Below are 25,210 nucleotides of genomic sequence, written 5' to 3' on the forward strand. Positions count from 1 at the left end.
CCTTATGTCCAAGGCAAGCACCGTATCACTCAAGACCCTTATCAACTGTAAACTATATTTTCCTCATGGGGGTACAGTGTGTCTATGAGAGAACACAGATCAAGCAACACAAGTAGGTGCTTTTATGGTTGCTGTTAATATCTGTTTGTTACTTAAAAGCACTAATAATTCAGAGGTGGAAAGCCTATATTTTGTATCCACTGTTGTCTATTATAAAAAGGGGGAGCCAATTTGCACTCAATTTTCTCATGTCTCAGTTTAATTTTTTCATCAGTCTAAACCACACCCACACCTATAATTGCCCTGTAGTGTGAACCACTCAGTTATAGGAGTATAAGTGGGTGCTTCACATCAATTCGCATTTCTTGAGTATTTCTACATTTGAACCCCTGTGGCTTCTTCTGATTTGGTACTAATCTAATGTGAAGGTTAGTAAATAGTAGATGCAAGACAACTATTATTAAATAGGGCAACTAAAAAGCAAAAACAAAGCACTTTGGATACACTGCAAATAATTTTAAGTTAGGTTTGTCAAGAGAATAATCATAAAAAAAGGGTCCTCTAGAAAGGCAAAAGTTGAAACTATTATTTATTTTAAAACATTCTATTTCAAGAAATATCTCCAGTAAAAGCTCCTGAGTTTTATCAGATATTTTATCTGAGGGCACCTATTGAATCAGCAATTTTTCTCTGCACCATTGCAATTTGTGACTGCATCTTTGCATGAATTTATATTCTACCTTAAAAGAATTTATGACAGCATACTTGAAAAAGTTCCAAACATGGCAAGAGTAGAAAGAAAAGCAGAATCATAATAAGACAGGACATAAATGACTTTGCTTGAGATGAGGCAGAAAAACTTGTGTCTCTAACTCGGTGCTTCCTAGTGGTAAGTGAAATAAATTGTACAGCACCCCCCCTGCCCAGAAGAGCCATTTTACCCCCTAAGTCTAAACTTTGACTTAGCTCTCCATCTCCTAGAATTTTCATAGATAGAGCACACTGACAAAGGAATCGGCCTTAATAAAAATATTTACAAAATTGGGTCCCTTTTATTGACAACAATGATGATGCGTGGTGGTGGTAGTGATGCTTTGAACAGATACCTTGATTCCTGTTATATTTCCAGTTCCATGAGAAAGATACTTGTGGTCTACTGCTCTAATTGTCCCATGGTACAAGGGTCATGTGGGTAGCATTCACAGTTCACACTTTTCAAAATATATGAAGCAACTCTATTAGGCCATGAGGAATTGGTTATCTCTTTCCCCCTTCTTCTCAATCTAGCAATTAGGTGGTAGTGACATTGAATAAATAAATAAATACGGCTGGCCCTGCCCACTCTTGCTATCTCAGTAGAACAGTACCTGGCTAATTTTTTTTTCTTTTAGGGTCACACCTGGTGGTGTACAGGGGTTACTCCTGGCTCTGCACTCAGGAATCGCCCCTGGCGGTGCTCAGGGGACCATATGGGATGCTGGAAATCGAACTCAGTTCGGCTGCGTGCAAGGCAAATGCCCTACCCGCTGTGCTATCACTCCAGCCCCCTACCTGGCTAACTTGTTAGCTGAAATAGAGAGTGGTATCTCTGGTACTTCATAGTTCTTGACAACGAAATAAAATGGTTCATTCTCTGCTAATTGCAGTGACTAAATCAGTATTTAGTATGAGCCACTGTGGATTTGCTTTATGTGGATTTGATGCAATACAGGGATATGTTGTTTTTATGATAAATAGTGGAAGTAGAGCTGGATAGACTAGGTAGGGTGCTATCTTTCATGTGGTTGACCCCGGTTCAATCTCTGGCACTGCTTACTGAGCAATACCTGAGCAATACCAGGTGTGGGTCCCCATCACACACACACACACACACACACACACACACCCATCACACACACACACACACACACATGCACACAGTGCAAATTATACATAGTTTTGTTGGTGCTTGGTGGGCTTACTGCTGGTTGTGTTCAGGAATGATGACACAGCTTGTGGGGCCATATGCAGTACTGGGGACTAAACTTGGATCAGTCATGTGCAAGACATGTGTGAATCATCAACACTGGTCAGAATTCATGTTAATCTAATTATGAATAGATTTTCATTTCAGTTCTAAATCTAACATCCTTACAGCTGGCTAGTTCTGTCAAGCCCCTCTCTTATCTCTAATGAGTTGGTAGATAACTCTCAGATGATGTCAGAGCTTCAATGAAACCTCAGTATACAGTGTCTTGGATGGTAATGGTGAAAATTAAATGTGAGGATTTGAGTTTGGGCTACCAGAACCACAGATGGAGATAAAGGTTTAACAATATTAGAATCACTAGACTGTGGAGGGACTTTTTGAAGAAAACTTTAAGTACTGTAAGACAGCTTAACAAGTTTTCCATACAAGTGTTAAACAAAATAGATTAGAGAAAATCTGGGACTTCCCATCAGAACAAAGATCTTAGTGGTACATAAAATAATAAACAATAATAGGTAAGATTATAAAGATTCAGAGAAGAAAGGAAAAAGAACAATAGTAGAGCCCTTAAAATAAAAAGTCTATCTGTATGATTGTTAAATAGGAGAGAGAAGTAGTTAAAAATATTTGAATAGTAGGAGAGCTGATTAGGAGTATACTGTTATAGAAGAATAGGTATTAAAATATTATGGATCATTTAAGAAAGTTGACATGTAATACTGGTAATAAATTCAGATAATTCATGAGACATAAGAATTCAGTAAGCGAAGGATTAGCTATTAGCTATTCTATCTGAATGCACAAAACACAAGAATGAAGTATGATTTTCCTAACAAGAAATGGATTATACTTGTATGCTGAAAAGAACTGTGTTCAACAATTGAAGATGCATAAAAAGAGGGCGAACAAAGTCTGAGAAGGTAGTGAATAGAAATGTAAAACCGAAGAAAAGAGCACATGAAAGATTATGCTAGATTATTTTCAGTCACATTGGAGATAGTATCATTGCGGGGTGAGATGAGGATAATGTGGGGGTGGAGCTGAGTGGAGGTCAGGACGTTTGGGCTGAGACAGAAGTCTGTCTCACACAAAAAGTCCAGAGGTAGGTAGATAAGGGATTGTTTGATGGTTCCAAGTCATGAGATGTGAGTCATTCTATTTTTGCTTCATCATCTTGACGTTATGACTTGCCTTCAAGGATCCAAATAGCTGTTGGATCTCTAGCTATCAATCCACATGTAATGCTAGTAAAAGAAAAAGCAGAAAGACAAATCATAGTCCTCCTTTAGCTATTTATACTAGGTGTCTATCAGCAGCTTTCTTGAAAGTACTAAATGTTTCATTGATATTATTTGGTCAGACTAAACATTGGCTAGCAAAATCTATCTGTGTGAAGAAGGTTGAGATTTTTACTTTTTTTCAATCCTCAATGTGACCAGAGAAAATTATTTTTTTTACCAAAAAAGAATATATAGCATAGGTCATTGTTTCTTTTATAACATAAACATAGTAAAAGTTTATTATAAAGTCAATCATTTGTTACTTTTTATAGCAAGTCATATTATCAGGAGGTGCTTCTAGCCAGGGCAATGGATTGGGGTGGCAATAACCAATAAGGAAACAAACCACTCTAAAATACAAACACATCCCCCAAATTCTGAGACTGAGGTAATGAACTCACAAATGAAAAAATGTGTGCTCTATAGAGCATAATAAAGTTAGAGAGCTAGTTGAACAATGTACTAGAGAAGTAGGAAGGTGAAATGGTGATTAAAAGAGGAAGTTTCAAGAAAATGGAAGTCAGTTAAGATGCTTAAAGTCTGAAGGGTCGCTGTATTTGCTGGAATAGCAAGACTGCATGCTGATGTGTAGGAGCCCTGGGAACCGTACATTAGAAAGCTGCTAGAAAAAAAAAATATCAGGTGATCAAAGAGAAAAGAGACAATGAACTGGAGATGAAAATAAAACACAAGTGTGAAGCCAGTCGTGAGGAAAGGGGAAGATACAGAATAGATCTTTCTCATGTGAGGTATAAAGAAACATAGTAAGGCAAAAGACAAATGGCAAAAAACAACAGAATCCGAGAGTTGGCCTATAGCATTAAGCCTACCAAGGATTGGTGGTGGAAATTCTGGTAGAAGTGTGCTGAAACACTGGGAATAAAACTGTCATTAATAATACTGTAAATCAAGGTGGTTCAACAATAATGAGAAGGGTTAGTGTCAATTATTAGATATTTACCTTCAACTGTAAAAACAAACCCTAAGTCAAGAAAGTTTGTAAGATTAATGGGGCAAAAATTAAATCTAAATAGTTGTGAGATTATGCTTGTTAAAAAAAAGCAAATTTTATAAAGTAGGTCAGTGTAAAAATACTCAGAGCTAACCAAAATGAGGGGAAGCTTTGGAGAAGTGAGAGGGAGGCATGTATGAAAGTGATAGTATTTTTCCTTTTGGGGTAAGGACAAAGTGGAAACATTAAAAAATAATTTAAGAAAGCTGCAAACACTAATGTTTTAATCATTCCTTTATGTAACCTTAGAGAGGTCTCTGTAAAAAGAGGAAGAAGCATTTATTCACAGGCTATTCAGTTGCACTTTGTAATTCTATTGAATTAATTTAAATTTGTTTCTCAATAAAAAATATGATATGATCTCCTTTTTGTAAATGTATGTTATATCTCCCAAAAGAACTTATATATAGACATACAAAATCTAGAACAATTGTGAAAGTGGTAGTGGAGAGACTTTTCATCATCACACATTATGCCTAGTATTTTTTGATTCCTCTGTCTTGGAGAGTCCAGCAAGCTAGAGTATCCTGCCCTCACGGCAAAGTCTGGCTAGCTACCCGTGGCATATTCGATATGCCAAAAACAGTAAGAAGTCTCGCAATGGAGATGTTACTGGTGCCCAATCCAGCAAATTGATGAACAACGCGAACACAGTGCTACAGTGCTACCTTGAACTGAGGAGTTGTTCAACTGACACAGAGAAATAGTAAAGGTAGTTACTGAGTACTTTGCTATGTGGGAATCAACGATATAGGCAGGGGTGGGGGGAAGGCACACCTGGTTATACTCAGGGATAACTCCTGGCTGGGCACAGGGACTATATGTGGCACTGGGAATTAAACATGGGTTGGCTACATGCAAGGCAAGCACTTTGCATTATCTTTATGGCCCATAGCCCAAGCTATTTTTAAAATAAAAATATTTTAAAACTCAGAATAATTTTAAGTTTGCATTAAGGTTGTAAAGATACAAGTTTCCTTTGGTTCCTTCATGCATATTTCTCTCAAAGTCCTACATGATCATGATACATTTGTACAGAACAATGAACGAAATTCTACTTAGGATAGAAGAACCTTAGTGACAAATCTAAGAGCAAGTTAGCATTTTGCCTATGGTTGTCATGTCTCCTTGGTCTCCTCTGCTCTGTGACAATGTTTTGTTTTCAACTTGTTTTTTTATGACCTTGATACTTCAAAGAATTTGCTCAGAGACTTGCAGTGTCCCTTAAGTTTGGGTTTGTTTGCCATTTTCTCATTCTAATTAGGCTTATGTATATTTGAGAATATCATATTTGAAGGATGTTATAGCATAATATTTAAAAGTACACATTATCATAATTAGCATTCATGACACTAACCACTACCATTTGGTTAAAGTATTTGCCAGATTTCTACAGTAAAACTTACTATTCCTATTTTCTGTACTGTATTCCTGCAAGATGCTGAGTTTGACCCATACTGAAGGAGAGGTTTTTTCTTTTTTATGTGCTGTGTACAAATACTGTTTGGAATTATTCTTTAGAAATATATATTCCCTTCCCCTCATTAAAAATATATTACCCAGGCATTTCTAACAGGGTGAAATCATCATGTGTTTAACTGCTTGGGCTGTAATTCAACGTTACTTGTTACTAAAATTGACTTGTTACTAGGGAGTGCAAAGTGTTTTTACAATTATTTGAATCCTGCAATGAGGCAGACATACTTTTATCTTCAGATTAATAGAAAAGGATACAGACTCAGAGACTAAAACTTCATTACAGTGATTTCTATCTCGTCAAGTGTTGAACCAGGAACCTGACTTCCACCTGTGTACTTTAGCTTTGCGATCCTGCTTTCAAAGGTGCTCCACAAGTTTCTATCTCCTATCTAACCAGTGAGAAGAAAGATTTTTGAAGGGCTCATCACTAAAGCAGTAGCTGCAGAATGGATGAGTTTCCAAAGTGTCAGTACAGGGGAGGAACCCACAAATGGTCACAATTGAGCCTAATAGAAAACAAAGGCAAGAGAAGGAATAAGAAGTTCTTTCACAGAACATAAGGGAAGAGAAATGTTCACTGAGAGTCAAGATGTAAAAAGGTACTAAGAGATGCAGTAGCAAGTGAATTTTCCCCAATATGAAGGGGAACCTAGAAACTCTGGGGACAGAAAGGCAGGGGATGAGAGCGTAGGAACTGGCAAGGAGGAGCACCAGTCTGGGAGACTGCTGGGGTCTTTCCTCCTGATGCTAAACCTAAGAGAACAAGGATATTGTGAATGAAGGCACAGACACACCCAGAATGTTTTTATGGGTGTCTACTGGTCAAATCTCGAAAGTGAAACTGGAAATAAGGTAATCTGTAACACTGGAGAAAAAAATTAGAAAGGTACTAACTAGTTCTATGAGTCACTATCACCCTGGGGTTATTTTGGAGGCTGCATAAAAAAACGGGCACAGGTCATTCGTGATGACTGCAGCCATTTGAACAAAAGCTGAAATCTGAAATATGACTGTCTAGATTTTTATAAATCAAACAGTACAATAATATGTAATTCTTGGCTTCAATGCTATTTCAAATGTACAATAATAAGCTAGATGCTATCCCCCTATGTTTAGAGTAGATCATTTTTCCTCAGTATAAACTAATGTGAAAATAATAGAATTAACCTATTTTTTCCCCCAACGTGAGTGTTAAAGTATTTGCAGGGGCTGGAGAGAGAATACAGTAGATAAAGGGTTTGTAATCTATGCAGCTAATACTTTCAATACTTGAAATGGACGCCTCCCGACCAAAAATTACAGAATTATTGGTTTAACGCATCTTTAAGTAGACTAGATCAGCTATAATTTCACTCAGTTTCTTTACATGAACCATAAAGAATTTACATTAAAACATAATATTCAGACTTGCTGATATTTTATTACCATATGTAATATTGCATACAATTTTTATGAGTATAAATATATTTAAAACAAACTCTAGGTGTATTTGGAAGGAGTAACATTTTAAAGAAAATCCAAGAAAACATTTAAAATGAAAGTTTAGTAATACTGAAAACACTAATGAATAAAGACTTCATAATACGTTCAAATACTGAATGACTCTAGGTGCTGTTTGTTAGGAACAACCTGCTCAAGTTAGAGACATCCAAATACACATTCAAATACTTAGAATTGCACATATCTAAAAAAATCCAGCCATGCACAAAGTATTCTTTCTTTGGCACTTAGCAATACAGACAAACATTGATTTGGTTTAATATGATTTTATTATTAGATAATATTTTATATAGATAAAAATACAATATTGCTTAATTTTAACTTTTTTTATTTTCTAAGTGTATAACTGATTGTCATCATAATCACATTTAGAAAGCCTAAACATTTCATCTGATAACGAGAGAGTAGTAATAAAATGGTCTATATAAAGATTTTCAAAAAAGGCTTAATGTTTAAAAAGCATCATTAATTTAGACCGTTGGTCTAAAACTATTTATATAGTGCTACCTCATAAAACAAATTATGAAATGTCTTAGACAAATTAAATTAGTTTTTTTAAAGACATGAGTCTACAAATTTAAAATTTGGACTGCACTTAAAAAGTATGCAATCCTAAGTTAAGATGCAACTGTAATATATTACATGCAAATTAATTTTTATACAGTTCAGTTGTCCCATTTAACTGAAAAACAACAAAAAAAAGGCAAATGGTAGTACTTTTAAATCATTTGAGAACAATACAGTCAGTAGAGTGATGTGTCTTACTGGTTCAGGTTATTTTATTTGGGGGGTGGGGATTCTGGCGGTAACAGTGCTTATCATCGGTGCTATGCACCATAAGGGGTATATGGCAAGCACCCTTACCTGCTACACTCTCTTCAACTCCCAATACAAGATCATTTTTATTATAGAACTTAACATTTAAGAGAACTAGATTTTTTTTTCTTCATAACAACAACTGAAAAGCAGTTGAATTCACTTTTTGGCATCTTAAAAATATTTTACAGATAACTAATTATATATTATTCAATGCACCATTCATTTCACTCATAATACTTTGCACCAAACATTGCTATATTCAATCTTAACACTCCTCAAATATGAGAAAAAAATAGCTTTCACTGTATTAAGTGGAAGTTTATAAATCAACATACAATTCTTAAGGAATAATAGATCTAAAACAGGAATTTATACACTTTATTTATACACATTAAAATGAGTACTTAAGAGCTAGAAATAAAAGTGTATGAACACTGTTGCATTTATAGCAATATTTTTGCATTGCAACATTCAACTATAGTGGTATATCCTCTTGTTCTGAAAATGTTAGTGCTGTTACCAAGAACTAATTTCAAGACATTTTACTCGCAGGTCTTCTCCTTGTAAGGCACACAGCAAAATTTAATCTAAAAGCAACTAGATTATGTAATAAATAATTATCTTTTAAATCAGTTTTTGTCCTTTACCTGAAGAAAGTAGGGGGAGTAGTGCAGTTACAACATGGTTATAACCATAAAAATTATTGAAATACAGTGCACAGAATATTAATTTTTAAAAAGAAAAAGCATATTTTATATAAAATGTACATCCTACAGTGTAAAGTTAGAAAAAAAGGTGAGGCACTTATATTAATAAAGGAGGAAAGCATTAACTTTTTAAAGAAGCACCAAACCACTTACTTTACAATCTGAAATGAAAGATCAAAATACAAGAAAATAGTAATTATGGTACACTGAAAATCCAGAAGTTCAAAACTTGGAAATACTAAATTTTTATTTGAGTTAAAACTGAGAATAGTTTCTTATTTGAAGGTCAAGAAATTCGGAGTAATGTCAAACATTTATCTGTGGCAACACATTTTCATGATGATAATACATGGGATTACTATTTTCTAGACTTTGGCTTGGAATAACATTGTGAATGTCCAAAATTTATAGTTTTTGAGCAAGTTAAGGTCAACATAAGTCTTAGAGGAATCCACTGGCTGTCAAATCAGGGAAAGGTCTGGCTTCTGAGGGATGATGGAGAGGTGGAAGCTGTGTGTTGTTTATGCTACTGAATTCAGCTGGGTAAGTTTCATTTAAAACACCTCCATTCTGAAACTGAAAACAAAAATAGCAATGCAACTTTATTAGACTTTTCAATTAAACAGTAAAACATTTTTAAAAAGCATCATCCTGAATATATCTAAATTTAAAATAGCTGTGTTCTCCTCTAGCTGCTACAGGTGATAAAACTGTTTCAAATTAGAAAGAAATTAAATCATATATTCTGTTATAAATAGGGCTGTTTGTACCAGATATTTCTGTTAAGTTTTGAGTACCAATAAATTATATTCCAATTTATTATTGTTTTAGTGAAAAATACAATTAATGTCAATGAATCAATTTACCAAAATTTCTGTATCCTACAGTGCTTCATTTTAACTGCTACTGAACATACAAAGCCATGAAGATTCATAATTCTGTAACTCATGATCATTATGTTTTAATGTATATGGTGAAAATTTCAAATCGAAAATATAGCCTTAATTCCTCCATTCAAAACTTATTTTTGTCAAATCTATGAAATACTAGGTTTTCAGGGAGGGCACTCAATAACTTTTTCCATAAAATATTGGCAATAAGCAAAAAAGAGAGCTCCTGGTGAATGATGGGTTAAAATAAATTATTTTTTATCAATCCTAACACAAAAAAGTCAAAAGATCTTTAAACATACTGCCTGAAACATTTCAGTTCAATAGAAGTATATAGTGAGCTTCACACAGTTGTTAAATCTAGGTCATTTAGTACAAAATAGTGTGGGGAGGTTATAACACCAAGTTAATAAATATGCCAAATTCTATTTAAAAGCTTAACAGCGGGCATATTTGTCTCCAAACTGTATTTGTGTTTAAACTCCAGGATGAGAAAAAAATAAGAATACAAAAGATTATTGAGGGGCCGGAGCGATAGCACAGCGGGTAGGGCGTTTGCCTTGCACGCGGCCGACCCGGGTTCGATCCCCGGCATCCCATATGGTCCCCCAAGCACCGCCAGGAGTAGTTCCTGAGTGCAAAGCCAGGAGTAACCCCTGAGCATCGCTGGGTGTGACCCAAAAAGCAAAAAAAAAAAAAAAAAAAAAAAAAAAAAAAAGATTATTGAAATCAAGAGTAGGCTCATGGGGGAGAGATAGATATTGAGCTAGAGCACCTCTTTAAAATAATCATAGAAGACTACGATTATCTGCCACAAAATTACAACCAAGAAGAAATGGATCAAAGTCCTTCTGCGACTTAAAGTGCAAATCTATATACAGCATCACTAGTGAATTCTACTGAACACTACATTATCTTAATTACCTAGACTCTAACATTTTTCCAAAAGACTAAATCAGAGGGCATTATCATCAATGGAGAAAAACTAAGGGCTTTTCCTCTAACATCGGGGACAAGACAAGGATGCCCACTCTCAGCACTTCTCTTTAATATAGTACTGGAAGTATTAGCAATAGACATCAGGAAGAAAAAGATATTAAGGGGATTCAGATCGGAAAGGAAGAAATCAAGCTCTCACTATTCACAGACAATATGATACTATACCTAGAGCAACCTAAAAGCTCTAGTAAGAAACTCTTAGAAACAATTGACCTACACAGTAAAGTCGCAGGCTATAAAATCAATACCCAAAAATCCATGACCTTCCTATATGCAAACAATGAGACAGAGGAAAGGGACATGAAAAAAGCAATCCCCGTTCACAATCATGCCCCAGAAAATCAAATACCTTGGAATCAGCTTAACTAAAGAAGTAAAGGACCTCTTCAAAGAAAACTATAAAATGCTACTCCATGAAATAAAAGAGGACATGAGGAAATGGAAACATATCCCCTGCTCATGGATAGGGAGAATAAATATTGTCAAAATGGCAATACTCCCAAAAGCATTATACAGATTTAACGCGATCCCTATAGGGATACCCATGGCATTCTTCAAAGAAACAGAGCAAGCAATCCTGAAATATATATGGAACAATAAACGTCCAAGGATAGCTAAAACAATTCTTGGGGAAAAGATGATGGGAGGCATCACCCTCCCCAACCTTAAAATCTATTACAAAGCGGTAACAATTAAAACAGCATGGTACTGGAACAAAGGCAGAACTGCAGACCAATGAAACAGGGTGGAATATCCCAACAAACAACCTCAAATGTATGACCATCTAATCTTTGATAAAGGAGTAAGAGATGTGAAGTGGAGCAAGGAAAGCCTCTTTAACAAATGGCGTTGGCACAACTGGACAACCACATGCAAAAAAATGGGCTTAGACCTTGACCTGACACCATGCACAAAAGTCAGATCAAAATGGATTAAAGACCTCAACATCAGACCACAAACCATAAGGTACACTGAAGACAAGGTCGGCAAAACCCTCCACGATATTGAAGATAAAGGTATCTTCAAATATGACACGGAACTAAGCAATCTAGTAAAAACAGAGATCAAGAAATGGGACTACATTAAACTAAAAAGCTTCTGCACCGCAAAAGATACAGTGACCAGAATACAAAGACTATCTACAGAATGGGAAAGGATATTTACACAATACCCATCAGACAAGGGTTGATATCAATGGTATATAAAGCACTGGTTGAACTCTACAAGAAGAAAACATCCAACCCCATCAAAAAATGGGGTGAAGATATGAACAGAAACTTTTCCAAGGAAGAGATACAAATGGCCAAAAGGCACATGAAAAAGTGCTCTGCATCACTAATCATCAGAGAGATGCAGATCAAAACAACCATGAGATACCACCTCACACCACAGAGACTAGCACACATCCAAAAGTACAAAAGCAACCAGTGTTGGAGAGGATGTGGGGAGAAAGGGACCCTTCTACACTGCTGGTGGGAATGCTGACTAGTTCAGCCCTTTTGGAAAACAATGTGGACGATTCTCAAAAAACTAGAGTTTGAGCTTCCATTTGACCCAGCAATACCACTGCTGGGAATATATCCCAGAAAAGCCAAAAAGTATAGTCGAAGTGACATCTGCACTTACATGTTCATTGCAGCACTGTTTACAATAGCCAGAATCTGGAAAAAACCCGAGTGCCCTAGAACAGATGACTGGTTGAAGAAACTTTGGTACATCTATACAATGGAATACTATGCAGCTGTTAGAAAAAAATGAGGTCATGAAGTTTGCATATAAGTGGATCAGCATGGAAAGTATCATGCTAAGTGAAATGAGTCAGAGAGAGACAGACATAGAAAGATTGCACTCATCTGTGGAATATAGAATAATAGACTATAAGACTAACACCCAAGAATAGTAGAAATAAGTACCAGGAGGTTGTCTCCATGGCTTGGAGGCTGGTCTCTCATTCTGGGCAACTCAGAGAAGGGACCACCAAGTAAAATGTGGTTGGAGGTCATGTGGGGGAAGGATAATGCGTGCCGAATATAGACTAGAGACTGAACACAATGGCCACTCAACACCTTTATTGCAAACCACAACACTTAATCAGAGAGAGAGAACAAAAGGGAATACCCTGCCATAGTGGCAGTGTGGGATGGGGGGAGACGGGACTGGGGGGGGGAGGGATGTTGGGTTTATGGTTGGTGGAGAATGGGCACTGGTGAAGGGATGGGTTATTGAACTTTGTATGGGGGAAACATGAGCATAAAAATGTATAAATCTGTAACTGTACCCTCACGTTGACTCACTAATTAAAAATAAACTATTAATAAAAAAAAAAAAGACTAAATCAGAGGGAACAATTCCTAGACACATTTATAAGGCCAAAGTTACCCCGATTCCCAAATCAGGCAAGAACATCTCTCCACAGGAGAGTTAGTACAGAAGGTAGTGTGCCTTCAAAGCCTGGCACCAAGTGTGGTCCTCTATGGTAGAGTCAGCTGTGGCCCCAAAACATCTATACATTGAGTTACTTGAATTTTTCTTTAGAATGCCAGCAATGGGAGATAGTCCAGGTGGCACACAGTCAGCATGCTAAAAGCCATGAGTTCAAGCTGAGCACTGCAAAAGTTGCTCCATGCTCTCTGCTTGGGGTGACCCCTATATAAAAAACATCACAGAAAATCAGAGAAATCTAAGACAATGGTTCCCAAACTTAATTAGTCTAATACTCTCTACCCTCCTGTCCCCTACTGTAAGTCATCCTAAGTGAACAAGCACGTGAGTGTGCTACTCTGCTGCCCCTCAATTATTTCAGCACCCCTCTACTGTGGGATGTAGCATCCACTTTGGTAAGACTGATACAGGATGACAGTGTTCAAAGAAAGAATTTTTAAAATCTCAGTTACACAGTTAAAAAAAAAAAACAACATTTAACCTATTCACAAATATTTTAAAGTCCTAATTTTATTCTTTAGGGTGCTACACGCTTAGTGGTGCTTCAGTGCTGGGAACTGAACCCAGGTCTGCATGCATACAGCTAGCCCTTTGAGCCACCTCTCTAGCACTTGAAATCTGTATTTTTAAAAGGACAAGCACTTTTTGTAAGTAGCTTCACATGGGAACTTAACGACGTGTTGCTTTAGCCCCTGGTTTGAGAAATTCCGAGGGAATTTCTCAGAATTCTCGATTTTGTGTGTAGTTAATATTTCTCTATCAAAAAATGCTGGTTTAGGTTATATAATTAGAAATGCTACACATAATAGATTAAAATAAGTCACTGACAAGTCACAGAGTTCATTTCCACTTATAATACTGGGAGAACCACTGAAAGGATGTATTCAGTTTGGCCAAACGCTTACCTTATTTAAAAATGGCTGTGGGGCTGGCACTGATGGATTGTACTGCAGCTGAGACGTGGCGCTATGCTGATGCTCTGGCTGGCACTGGTACATTGACAGCGCTCCAGCATAGCATGTCTGAGGAGTTGCCATGATGGGCTGAAGATTTAGTTCTTGCGTTTGGCTTTCAGGAACTTGTAAACATGAGACAAACTCTTCTAAATGAGAAGAAGTTGTAGGGTAGAGAGATGGTTCAAAATTCCCTGTGGGAAAATCTAACTGTTGAGCACCCTTGGAATGTTCTGGTAACACAGACTGATCACAGGGAATAAAGTTCTGCGTATAAGGCATTGTCTCAATCTCAGGTTTGTAGGGCAACTCTTGGTTGGTCCCGGGTAAATCTGAAAAGACATACTGGAGATCCTGTTGAGGACAACTCAAAGGCACAGACGGAGTAGTGCTCCAGTTTGCCAACATGCCATTGACTTGCATGTGCTTCATTTTCTGACATAACTGCTGCTGCTCCCCGGCTCTGTGCTTTGGAGGAGGCTGTAGTGGCTGCTGCTCCAGCTGGAGGTTCTCCTGTACCATACAGGAGGCTGACTTAGGAACCACGGGCTGTTGGTAACCTGAACACACGAAGGCAGACTTATTTAGGGAATCTTGAACATAAGTCAGGATGTCATCTACGTCAATGTCTCGGAAGTCCTCTTCACTAGCAAGGTCAGTTCTGAAAAAATCTTCATTCTGCTGCATCTGTTTGATATCTTCAAAGTCAACACCCAGGTATTTCATAATATTATATATGTCACTATTTTTATTATCTGAAAGCCCTGGGCTCATTTCCTGAGGCTGGCCAATTTGTTCATGCTTCAGGATGTCATTTTCTTGTGGTACAACACTGTATTGCAAGCTATTGAAATCATTTATAGATCTATTAAAAAAATTGCTTTCAAAAGGTATGTTACTTGCAGTAGGATAGTGGTAAATAGACTCATCTTGTTGTGTGATGGCACCAAGGACAGAGCTGGGATGAACAGAATCCATATTTAGACTTAATTTGGCAGCAGAATCTTTACTTGCATCATTTTGCGTCTGTTTTTGTAAGGAATCCATTATGGACTGCAAAGGACTGGCTAATTCATACAACACTGCTTCTCCAGTGGTAAACATAAAAGGTAGCTTTGTATTTCGTTTTCGTAAATGTTCTACTCCTTCTTCTTCCCTAAAATTGTGTATAAGAGTGTGCAATTATTAGGAAGTTATATCATCTACATCTAAAATTAAGCAGAACACCAAAAAAATAATAATTTGAGTGGTTTTTTTTTCTTTTTGGGTCACACCCAGCGATGCACGGGGTTATTCCTGGCTCTGCACTCAGGAATTACCCCCTGGTGGTGCTCAGGGGACCATACGGGATGCTGGGAATCGAACCCTGGTTGGCTGCGTGCAAGGCAAACACCCTACCTGCTCTGGTATTTCTCCAGCCCCAATCATTTGAGTTTGAAAACAAGAAACTACTTTGCCATTTTTTTCCCTAATGACCAGTGTTATAATGTTTATAGACAGATTAAATGATTTGTAATTTGTACAAAAACTTAGTATAGTCACTTATACTATCCTACACAAAAAAATCAGTATGAACTGGCAAATCAATCTTTTAAAATAAGTGATGAAAATATACATAAGTGGCTACATTTGTGTTTATAAACAATAGAATGCAACAGAACATATTTTACTGGTTATAGCAAATGAAATGCTCTACCACCATTAATTCTATTTAAAAAGTCACCACAAATTTCAAAGGCCTGAAATTAAGAAAATGTTCCCTAATTTGTCAGTAACAAAGAAAATTGGGGGGAAAAATACCTTAATAATTTATGGAGGGAAAAAAACCCAAAGAGAGAAAGAGTAAATAATGGTGAACAGACACGATGTACAAGAAATATCAGTAAGGCAAAGTTGAAAAATGCCAAAGTATATGGAGAAATTATCTGCTAAAATTCACTAATCATGATTAGTAGATAGATGGGACTTTTATCCCCAATATTAACATTTTAAATTTGGAATAAGATAAAAATAAAATAGTACTGTTAATTCTACTCAGGAAGCCATATGTAGTGTAGGTTGATCATATCCAAGGCAAACACCTAGCTGTATTATCTGTACTAAGGATCTACCTGAATTCAATTTGCAGTTCCACATATAGTCTCCTGAGCATACCCCAATATGTCTCATTTACAAAAAAAAAAAAAAAAAAAATCGAAAAAAAACCCTATATTTTTAACAGGAAATCTTGATGAATACAGACACTTAACTATTTATTAAGCCATTTCTTGATGTTAACATATCAAATATCTTGGAACAAAATTAAGTAGAAAGATGTTAATTCTCAAATTAACAACAGATTTTTCAAACATAAAGAATTAAAAATACTCCGACGAAAAGTCCTAATAAGATGTATAAACTCATAACAATAGCAAGGTTTAACAGTAAAGAAAATACTTAAGAATATGTTGTTGGTTAAGAAATAAACTACAGACAAAAATTCTTGATAAAAAGTAGTACACAGGAAAAAGATGTTTGTTTCGATAAATATTACAGGTTAACAGGATATCTTACTTAGACATGTATATGTTTAAATTAATCTTGATCCTTATTTCAAGTCACATATATAAATCCTCCAAATATTTGGAAAAAGCATCACAATTTAAAATTTACAGATGGCAGCATGTATCTGTGATTAAAATCTCAGAATTTTATTATTTTTCTATCCAGTATAGTTCTATGTATTTAAATGTTTAATGGTTTGTTAATTCTACCTTTTCAATGTTGTTCACCTCAGCTGCCACCTTTCTAAATACACTTTTACAGTAAGTTCTCTTAGAAATCATTTTTAAGTTTTTATATAAAAGACTTATAAACTATAGTGTTATTTAAATGAAACCATCTGAAAACTTTATGCTTACGTCAGAGGTCTTTGAGTTGCAATTATATAGTCTGGTCTTCCATTCTTATAAACTAAGCGTGCGTTAGATTGAACCCAGGTCCATCGATTGCCTTTGGCAAGAAGTCTGAACACTGTCATACCACTCTCTCCAGTCTTAATCACTAAAATACAATGAAAGAGTAAGTGACCATATCAGCATGGTAACAAAAATATTTGAAACAAAGTCTGACACATTTCTGACTTGCTAATAAATACCTTGACAATTTTCATACTGCACAAACAATTTTTTTTCATATTTGTTATATCCTATCTTACACTAAATGCTAAATGAAAAATTATAGTCGCATAGGGAATCAGAGATATGGCATGATTTGGGGGAGGGGAAGTACAAAACTTGTTTTCAATTGATACCAGTAATGTGTTTCTGATTTGAATCCATTAAAATCAACATAATAGTTCATTTATCCTGATTTATTCATCAGACTATTTATGTTTTGACAATTCCTCAGAGATGAACAGTGGTTAATAGTTTTGCATATTCATACACATACCCCAGAGCCCGACTGCATAATTCAGTGTCACAGACATATTCTCAAACACTGAAGACCTCTGCCACTATCACCTCTTCTCTCAGTTCAATTTCCATTTTAAATAGAGTATTACTATACAATCTATACTATATGTACTATAATGACTCTATCATTCAGATTTAAAACTCCTAAGGAAAAACATGGATAAAATAGTCATTTTCATGGTAATTAAGAGACTATATTCTAGTGTGACAGCAGCAGAATAATTAAGTTACCAAGTAGAAATATATTCAAAGAATTTCTCTTAATGCAATATGCTGCTATACTGCTCCTACAACTTACTCCGGATATGGCATTCAGCACAATACAGCATATCGGCAGCATGAATGAATTGATATCCTGATCCTTTCATGCACAGCTCTGCTTCTGTATAGCCTAAAACAATTGTTCCTCTGTTTAAAAAACAAAAAAATGAGAATCAAATTAGTAAATGAAACAATCAACCTATATTAACTGCTCATTCTGTTTTAATAAGAGAATTTACTGGACAGAATTTCACACTAGCTGATATAAAAGATTAACCACATTTATATACACACTTTGCTGATGGTTGAAAATTTATGTTTTAGATGATTTTGTTCTCCTAAATAAAGACTATGACTACTAAAGATGAATTTGATAGATCTGTCACTGCATCACTGTCATCCCGTTGCTCATCAATTTGCTCGAGTGGGCACCAGTAACATCTCTAGTGTGAGACTTGTTGTTACTGTTTTTGGCATATCGAATACGCCACAGGTAGCTTGCCAGGATTTGCCATGAATTTGATAGATCTTTAATAAAAATTTAGAATGCATATTACTCCACTATTGAAGGGCAGGACTTCAAACCTCTGCATTCCTATTCTAGAGAAAAGCACAAAGCTTAATGCTACACTATACTTAATTTTCCAGAGTTTACTACAGTTCGAGGGCTAAAAATAAGTTTGCATAATCAAAAATTTGAAATAAATCTGTTTCATTAATGTGCTTAATTTTACTAATATAAGGACATTATCTTTATGTTACTTAATGTGCTTAATCATGAGCTTGAGGATATTTATTTTGAAACACAGTAAGAGTAAAAATATTTAATAACAATGTTATCTGTATGTTTTAATTACTGCACTAAAATATATGCTTGATAAAATAAAGAAGTTTTACTTACTTGGCATCACAACCAGTAGGTGTGAAGTCTAATTTGTGCTTGGTCCTGAAGATGAAATTTTTGGTTCTGATTTCCAGAATGGACGGGGGTTGAAGTGGAGTAGCTATTGCAAACAAAGCTAACTGCGATGGAAGTACTGATCCATCTTTCCCTTTCTTGTTCTGTCCATGAAGATACTTTAACCTTCCTTGGAAATTCATTGCCTTCAAACACAGAAAACAGTGCACTAAAGGTGTTTAAAATAATTCTTTTTGAAAAGGCACAATCATGGCCATTGTGAGGCAGCAAGTGCTACTTTAAAACTATCTCACAATATTGATAAGTGAGCCATTCCTACAGGAATGTGTGTACAACTCCTTGTACACTAGGCACTCAATATACATTTCTTGGATGTATGAATGACAAATAGTCAAATACACATGAACTTTCATGTATATTGGCTATATCCCATAGCAGAGTTATTTCATAAATCATGATGATCTTTTTCACAGAGCTGAAATACAACTGTAAACAATAAAATGAATTACGATTAAATCACATAGAAAAAGCAAAACTCCTGTTGTTGGAGGGACCAAACCAGCAGTGTTTGGCGGTCATGTATTAGGAATCAAAACAAGGTCCAGAAACATGCAAGGCATGTAATTCTACCCTTGGGCACAACAAAGTAGAATTCTTAACAAATTTAAAAGATAGAGAAAAACAAAAACAATTTAAACATGTTCAATCTAACTGTATGAAAAAATAAATACTAGGTCAAGCTCCGATTTTGACACCTATGACAGTAGCACAGTTTCCTTTCACAAACAGAAATTCTATCTCAGAAATACCCACTACTTTTTTAATGCTAAGTGCTAGAAAATCTCTAACCAATTGGAACACCTGGGTCAGAAATATTTTTTTTTTAAAAAAATAAGCACAACAGAGTCAGGGACACAGTTGAAAGAGTTGGAGCATGATGCAGCTGCTTTTGACCTTAGCACCAACAGTGTAGCTCCGGTGACGCCCCCATACTTCTCTCTGGTGATGATTCACCAATCATGAATATACAACCGTTTTTCTACAGCAGTTATAGAAAATAAATACTCATAGAAAATAAATCTTCTAAACACTTTATTAAAGATCATATAATTCTGACGTAACTATCCTATAGACAAAGTAAGTCATAATTTCAACGTTAACTGTACCTTAACACATTGATGCAATCTTAAACCACAACCAGGTGTGAGCCACTGGTGGCAGATACCAGTGTCAAAATATTGAAAGATAGACTTCTCAGCAACAGAAGATATTCAAAGTATAAAATAATGATTTTAACTTTTCTTTTATCAAATTCTTACAGATTAAAAAAAACAAACCTCGAATATAAACAAAGTTTTTTCCCACTTGATCAAATTTTGATAAAAGTAACAGTTTCATACACTTTTTCCTTACCAGAAAACCAGATGAATTATCCAGCAGACATCTAAGACGGCATACGAAGCATCTCTCCATAAATGATGAATTTTCTGGAGGCAGCTGGTCTGGATTATAATAAACTGATGGCTGTGGGAGACCATTAGCTTCTGTAAAAATAACAGCAACACAAATGTAATTTCTGGTTTTGCTGTAAACTAAATGTTTTAAGATCGTAAATCTGTATTTTTTAAGTGTAGTGCGCTTCCTCTTTTGGGGGGCTTTTTCATCGGAGAGAGTAGGGGCCGGGGGTCACTCCCAAGCCACATGAATAAAGGGCATCACACAGGGACCACTCCTAGCAATACTTTGTCAACTGGGCCTGTGGTCCAATGCAAGGCATGTAATTCTACCTTGAGCCACAATCTGGGCACACCAAACTAGAATTCTTAACTAACACATTTTAAAAGACAGATGAAACAAATGCAATTTAAACACATTCAATTTAGCTCTATGAAATAATAAATATTAGGTCAAGGTCTGATTTAGACACCAACAGGACAAAAGTAAAATAAGATAGTTTGTTTCACTTCTCAGAATGTGGTACCAAAGATGGAACCCTTGAATTATCTCTTGCTTTCTTCTAAAGACTATTTCCTAAACTAAAAAATGAAATCACAAGAGAAATTAATAAAAAAACTTATAGTTTGAGTATCTCTCTTGACTACACAGAACATCTATTTGACATGGTATAGATTCATAATTGTCATCACCTTCAACCTTTTCTAATGCTTTTTTTCTTTTTTACCACTTCCACAGACTTCTTAAAATGCTGCCTACATTTTTTTCAAACTAGTATATAGTAGTCTGATTTATCATTTGGTACATTTTAAGTAGAATTTAGACATGTTCCACTATTAACTTCATACATGCCCATCCTTCAGGCATGTATGAGTTTTTTTTTAAAAAACAAAACAAATGGAATTAAGGGACTAGAGACTGAATACAGTCAGTAGGGTACTTGCCCTGCAAACAACACCCAGATGCCATACCTAATACCCCATATAAGCTCCCTGAGTCCTGCCAGGGACTCAAAACAAAACCCAAAAAGTAAATTGTATTACTAGTTTGACCTTCTCACTAAAGTTCATACATCAAAATTGTCTTCTGACCATTATGCTCTTTGTAATCTGGCTCTGGCCTACAGCTACGAACGTCTTTCCAGCCAACATTCACCATGGATTTCCAGACTCCTTTACAAAATCATCAATAACCACCATCTTTTAGTTAACAGCCTTACCATCAATTCTTTGTCCAGAGTCAGTAGACTGAGAAGGGTTTAATGCCCAGTGTAGCTGACGTTGAAATTCAGCTCGATCTTCAGTGTGGATAAGTTCATATACACTCTGATGTATGACATCGGACTGAAAATGAGAAAGGAAATGATTTTTAAAATGATTCACTGAAATAATCACAAAACCCATAATGATCAGTAAGAGCTTCTTATTGGTGATGAAGTTAAATCAATTACCAAGCTACCTAGTCAGTCCAGGTAGGAAAAGCTAGGAAAAGACTGGCATTTTAACTGATAAATCAAAAATTATTTGCCACCACTTCCCCACACTAAAACTTTTCAGTCAAATATGTCACCATCCCAATTCCTTAGTTATAATATGCTAAGTTCTGCCCATTATATCCATTTATTCACTTTTAAAATTCTACTTTTATTCAATCTTGCTTGAATGCTTTGTCTTTGATGTCTATAAACAATGATATTCGTGATGAATTTACTGTCCTATTTTCCTACAATTTACATTAGATTTTTACCTCAAGTAGACTATCAGAGTAAGGGATTAATTACCATGATTGTGTTAGAATTCTTCCTTGTTAGAATTCTTCCTCACCTCTTGCAACTCAGGCTTTCCTTAACAAATAGTGTTCTAATGTTTTAAAATTTCAAGTCATGGCAAAAAAAACACATTTTCCATTTATCACATGTGTGTGCACATATATAAACATATGCACACAACAAAGTTCAACAATACACTTTTGAAAGGGATACAATACTCTTCTGATGCTTAGAAGTGAAGAAAATAAAAAGTGATGGCTTTCCAACTATATCAAATTCACTAAGAAACAACTGCCAATTTTTAAAATGGGGCCTAAACCATATCAACTATGACTATTTTAAAGAATATACAGGCTACATGTGCACATGAGAAAAAAATGGATTGAAAGTTAATCTGGCTTCTTAGTGATTATAAACTGTATTATCAAATATTTAAGGCAGTTATGTAACTCACGTTTAAAACAGGCTATCTCATATACATGAAAACATTTCCTTTGAAGTTTAGGGGAAACTGGAGTCTAGATTTTGTGGCAACAGCTAGATTCTACTACTTTAGCTATCTTGATTTAAACCTCTCCAGGAACTTTACCTCTTAACATTAAACCACCTTTACTCCAGAAAAAATAAGTAGTACACTAATGCCAGATTTATCATAAAGACTCAAGTAAGCACAGTTAGCTTAATAGACACTTTTAGTAACTTCCATTCAGTATACAACAGTTTATAGTTTAAGTGTCATTTTGTACAATGGAATACAGCTCTCTTGGTAACATCAATTAACTTAATAGGAATGTACTGCCACAGATTTCATTTTGACCCACTGAGTCAAAATATCTGAGAAGCTCTGCATCACTAATCATCAGAGAGATGCAGATCAAAACAACTTTGAGATACCACCTCACACCACAGAGACTAGCACACATCCAAAAGAACAAAAGCAACCGCTGTTGGAGAGGATGTGGGGAGAAAGGGACCCTTCTTCACTGCTGGTGGGAATGCCGACTGGTTCAGCCCTTCTGGAAAACAATATGGACGACTCTCAAAAAATTAGATATTGAATTCCCATTTGACCCAGCAATACCACTGCTGGGAATATATCCCAGAGAGGCAAAAAAGTACAATCGAAATGGCATCTGCACATGTATGTTCATCGCAGCACTGTTTACAATAGCCAGAATCTGGAAAAAACCCGAATGCCCCAGAACGGATGACTGGTTGAGGAAACTTTGGTACATCTATACAATGGAATACTATGCAGCTGTTAGAAAAAAGGAGGTCAAGAATTTTGTAGTCAAGTGGATGGGCATGAAAAGTTTCATGCTGAGTGAAATGAGTCAGAAGGAGAGAGACAGACATAGAAAGATTGCACTCATCTATGGTATATAGAATAACAGAATGGGAGACTAACACCCAAGAACTGTAGAAATAAGTACCAGGAGGTTGACTCCATGGCTTCGAGGCTGGCCTCACGTTCCGGGGAAAGGTCAACTCAGAGAAGCGATCACCAACTACATTGTAGTCGAAGGCCATGTGGGGGAAGGGAGTTGCGGGCTGAATGAGGGCTAGAGACTGAGCACAGCGGCCACTCAACACCTTTATTGCAAACCACAACAGCTAATTAGAGAGAGAAAACAGAAGGGAATGCCTTGCCACAGTGGCAGGGTGGGGTGGGGGGGAGATGGGATTGGGGAGGGTGGGAGGGACACTGGGTTCACGGGTGGTGGAGAACGGGCACTGGTGAAGGGATGGGTTCCAAACTTTGTATGAGGGAAGTATAAGCACAAAAGTGTATAAATCTGTAACTGTACCCTCACGGTGATTCTCTAATTAAAAATAAATAAATTAAAAAAAAAAAATATCTGAGAAAGACCTAAATATCCTATTAACTTTTATCCAGTACTTCAGGTAATTCTTTTGAACATTAAGAATTACTAATACATTAGGGCTAGTAATCGAGTATACTTTAAAACTGTTGAAAACTACCCATTTACTCATCATTCAATGTTAGACAAACTGACAGTTTCCTATCTTAAGGACCCTGACTAAGTCTATTGCTTCTGTCTTCTTTCTATTCCCTTTACAACTGTTGGACCAACTGAATCATATACTTTTTTAGGTTTATATATACCAATTCCTTCAGAAAACATTGTATAAACTAGTTAGTTTTTTCTTTATGATACTTCATTTATTCCTAAGTTATCACATGCCTCCAGTATCCATAAGGAATCTGATGACAAACATCATCTTGTCTTCTCCCATCCATATATCTACCTTTTACTCTGAAGTTTCATATATATGTGTACATGTGTATTTCACATACATGAGAGGTACAGGTATCTATATTTTACCCCAAAGCTACATATATATGATATATATATATACATTCCTATATACCACATATATGTGTGTATATATATGTACACACACAAACAAATACAAATTATATCTGAAGTTTGGGGGTAAGAGTGAGCTTCTTAGTGAGATTAAAAAAATACATAATTCACATAAATATTTAAATTATAATGTAGTAAATTACTATATTTAAAATGTATTAACTGTATTTTATTCTTTAATATATATTTGATTACATACACAATTGATAAATTATATTCTTAAATACATATATGAAAATTAACTTTCTAAACTATTCTGAAAACTAAGTGAGAAATAAGTATCTAAAAACTTTAAATGCATTTACTTGCTGAAATCCCAGGTAATCTTGTATGGTAGAAGAAGCATAAAAAACCAAGGCATCTGTAGTGACAACCAACACAAAGCCATTCAGGGCCTACAAAGAAACAGTTAAAATATCAGTAATTAGACTAACAATGTTTCCACTCAAATACTGTCAGTTGTCAGTTGAAGCTGCTACTGTTACTAATGAATAAAAAGTCTCTTTGAAATTTTTAAAATTGTTACCCAAATACAACACACCATCCCTGAAGTGAGAAGAAACTATACCTTTTATTTAATCAAGGAAACTTTTAAATCAAATTTTATATTTAATCACAGAAAGTTTCCTCCTTGTGCCCCAAATTTTGTTTCAGAATCATTCAACATATACAACTCAATGTGACAAGGAAAAGAAATCATGATCAATACATGCACAAAAAAGTGTTTAGCAAGATTCAACATTTACCTATGATTAAAAAACCCCTCATTAAATAGAAATAGAAGGAACTTACCTCAATATAGTAAAATATATATGAATAAATATATATAAACAACTCCACAGCTAACATGATATTCAGTGACAAATAGTTGATTGATAGGCCAAAAAAAAGAGTACATCCACTCTATTT

General features: G+C 35.5%; 1 protein-coding gene across 1 annotated transcript in view; it reads right to left on the bottom strand.

The window, feature by feature from the left end:
- Nucleotides 1-7,146: 7,146 nt before the first annotated feature.
- Nucleotides 7,147-25,210, bottom strand: part of AHR (aryl hydrocarbon receptor) — a 48,720-nt gene continuing 30,656 nt past the window's right edge. Inside the window, exons 4-11 of the mRNA XM_055135727.1 lie at nucleotides 24,607-24,696; nucleotides 21,360-21,483; nucleotides 20,099-20,229; nucleotides 18,668-18,870; nucleotides 17,804-17,913; nucleotides 16,951-17,092; nucleotides 14,003-15,206; nucleotides 7,147-9,342 (exon numbers count right to left, since the gene is read on the bottom strand). Coding sequence (XP_054991702.1) covers nucleotides 9,208-9,342; nucleotides 14,003-15,206; nucleotides 16,951-17,092; nucleotides 17,804-17,913; nucleotides 18,668-18,870; nucleotides 20,099-20,229; nucleotides 21,360-21,483; nucleotides 24,607-24,696 — 2,139 coding nt within the window. The 3' untranslated portion in view covers nucleotides 7,147-9,207. The remainder of the gene's footprint in view (nucleotides 9,343-14,002; nucleotides 15,207-16,950; nucleotides 17,093-17,803; nucleotides 17,914-18,667; nucleotides 18,871-20,098; nucleotides 20,230-21,359; nucleotides 21,484-24,606; nucleotides 24,697-25,210) is intronic.

Source organism: Sorex araneus, chromosome 1 (assembly GCF_027595985.1).
Source record: "Sorex araneus isolate mSorAra2 chromosome 1, mSorAra2.pri, whole genome shotgun sequence".
Taxonomy (NCBI): Eukaryota; Metazoa; Chordata; class Mammalia; order Eulipotyphla; family Soricidae; genus Sorex; species Sorex araneus.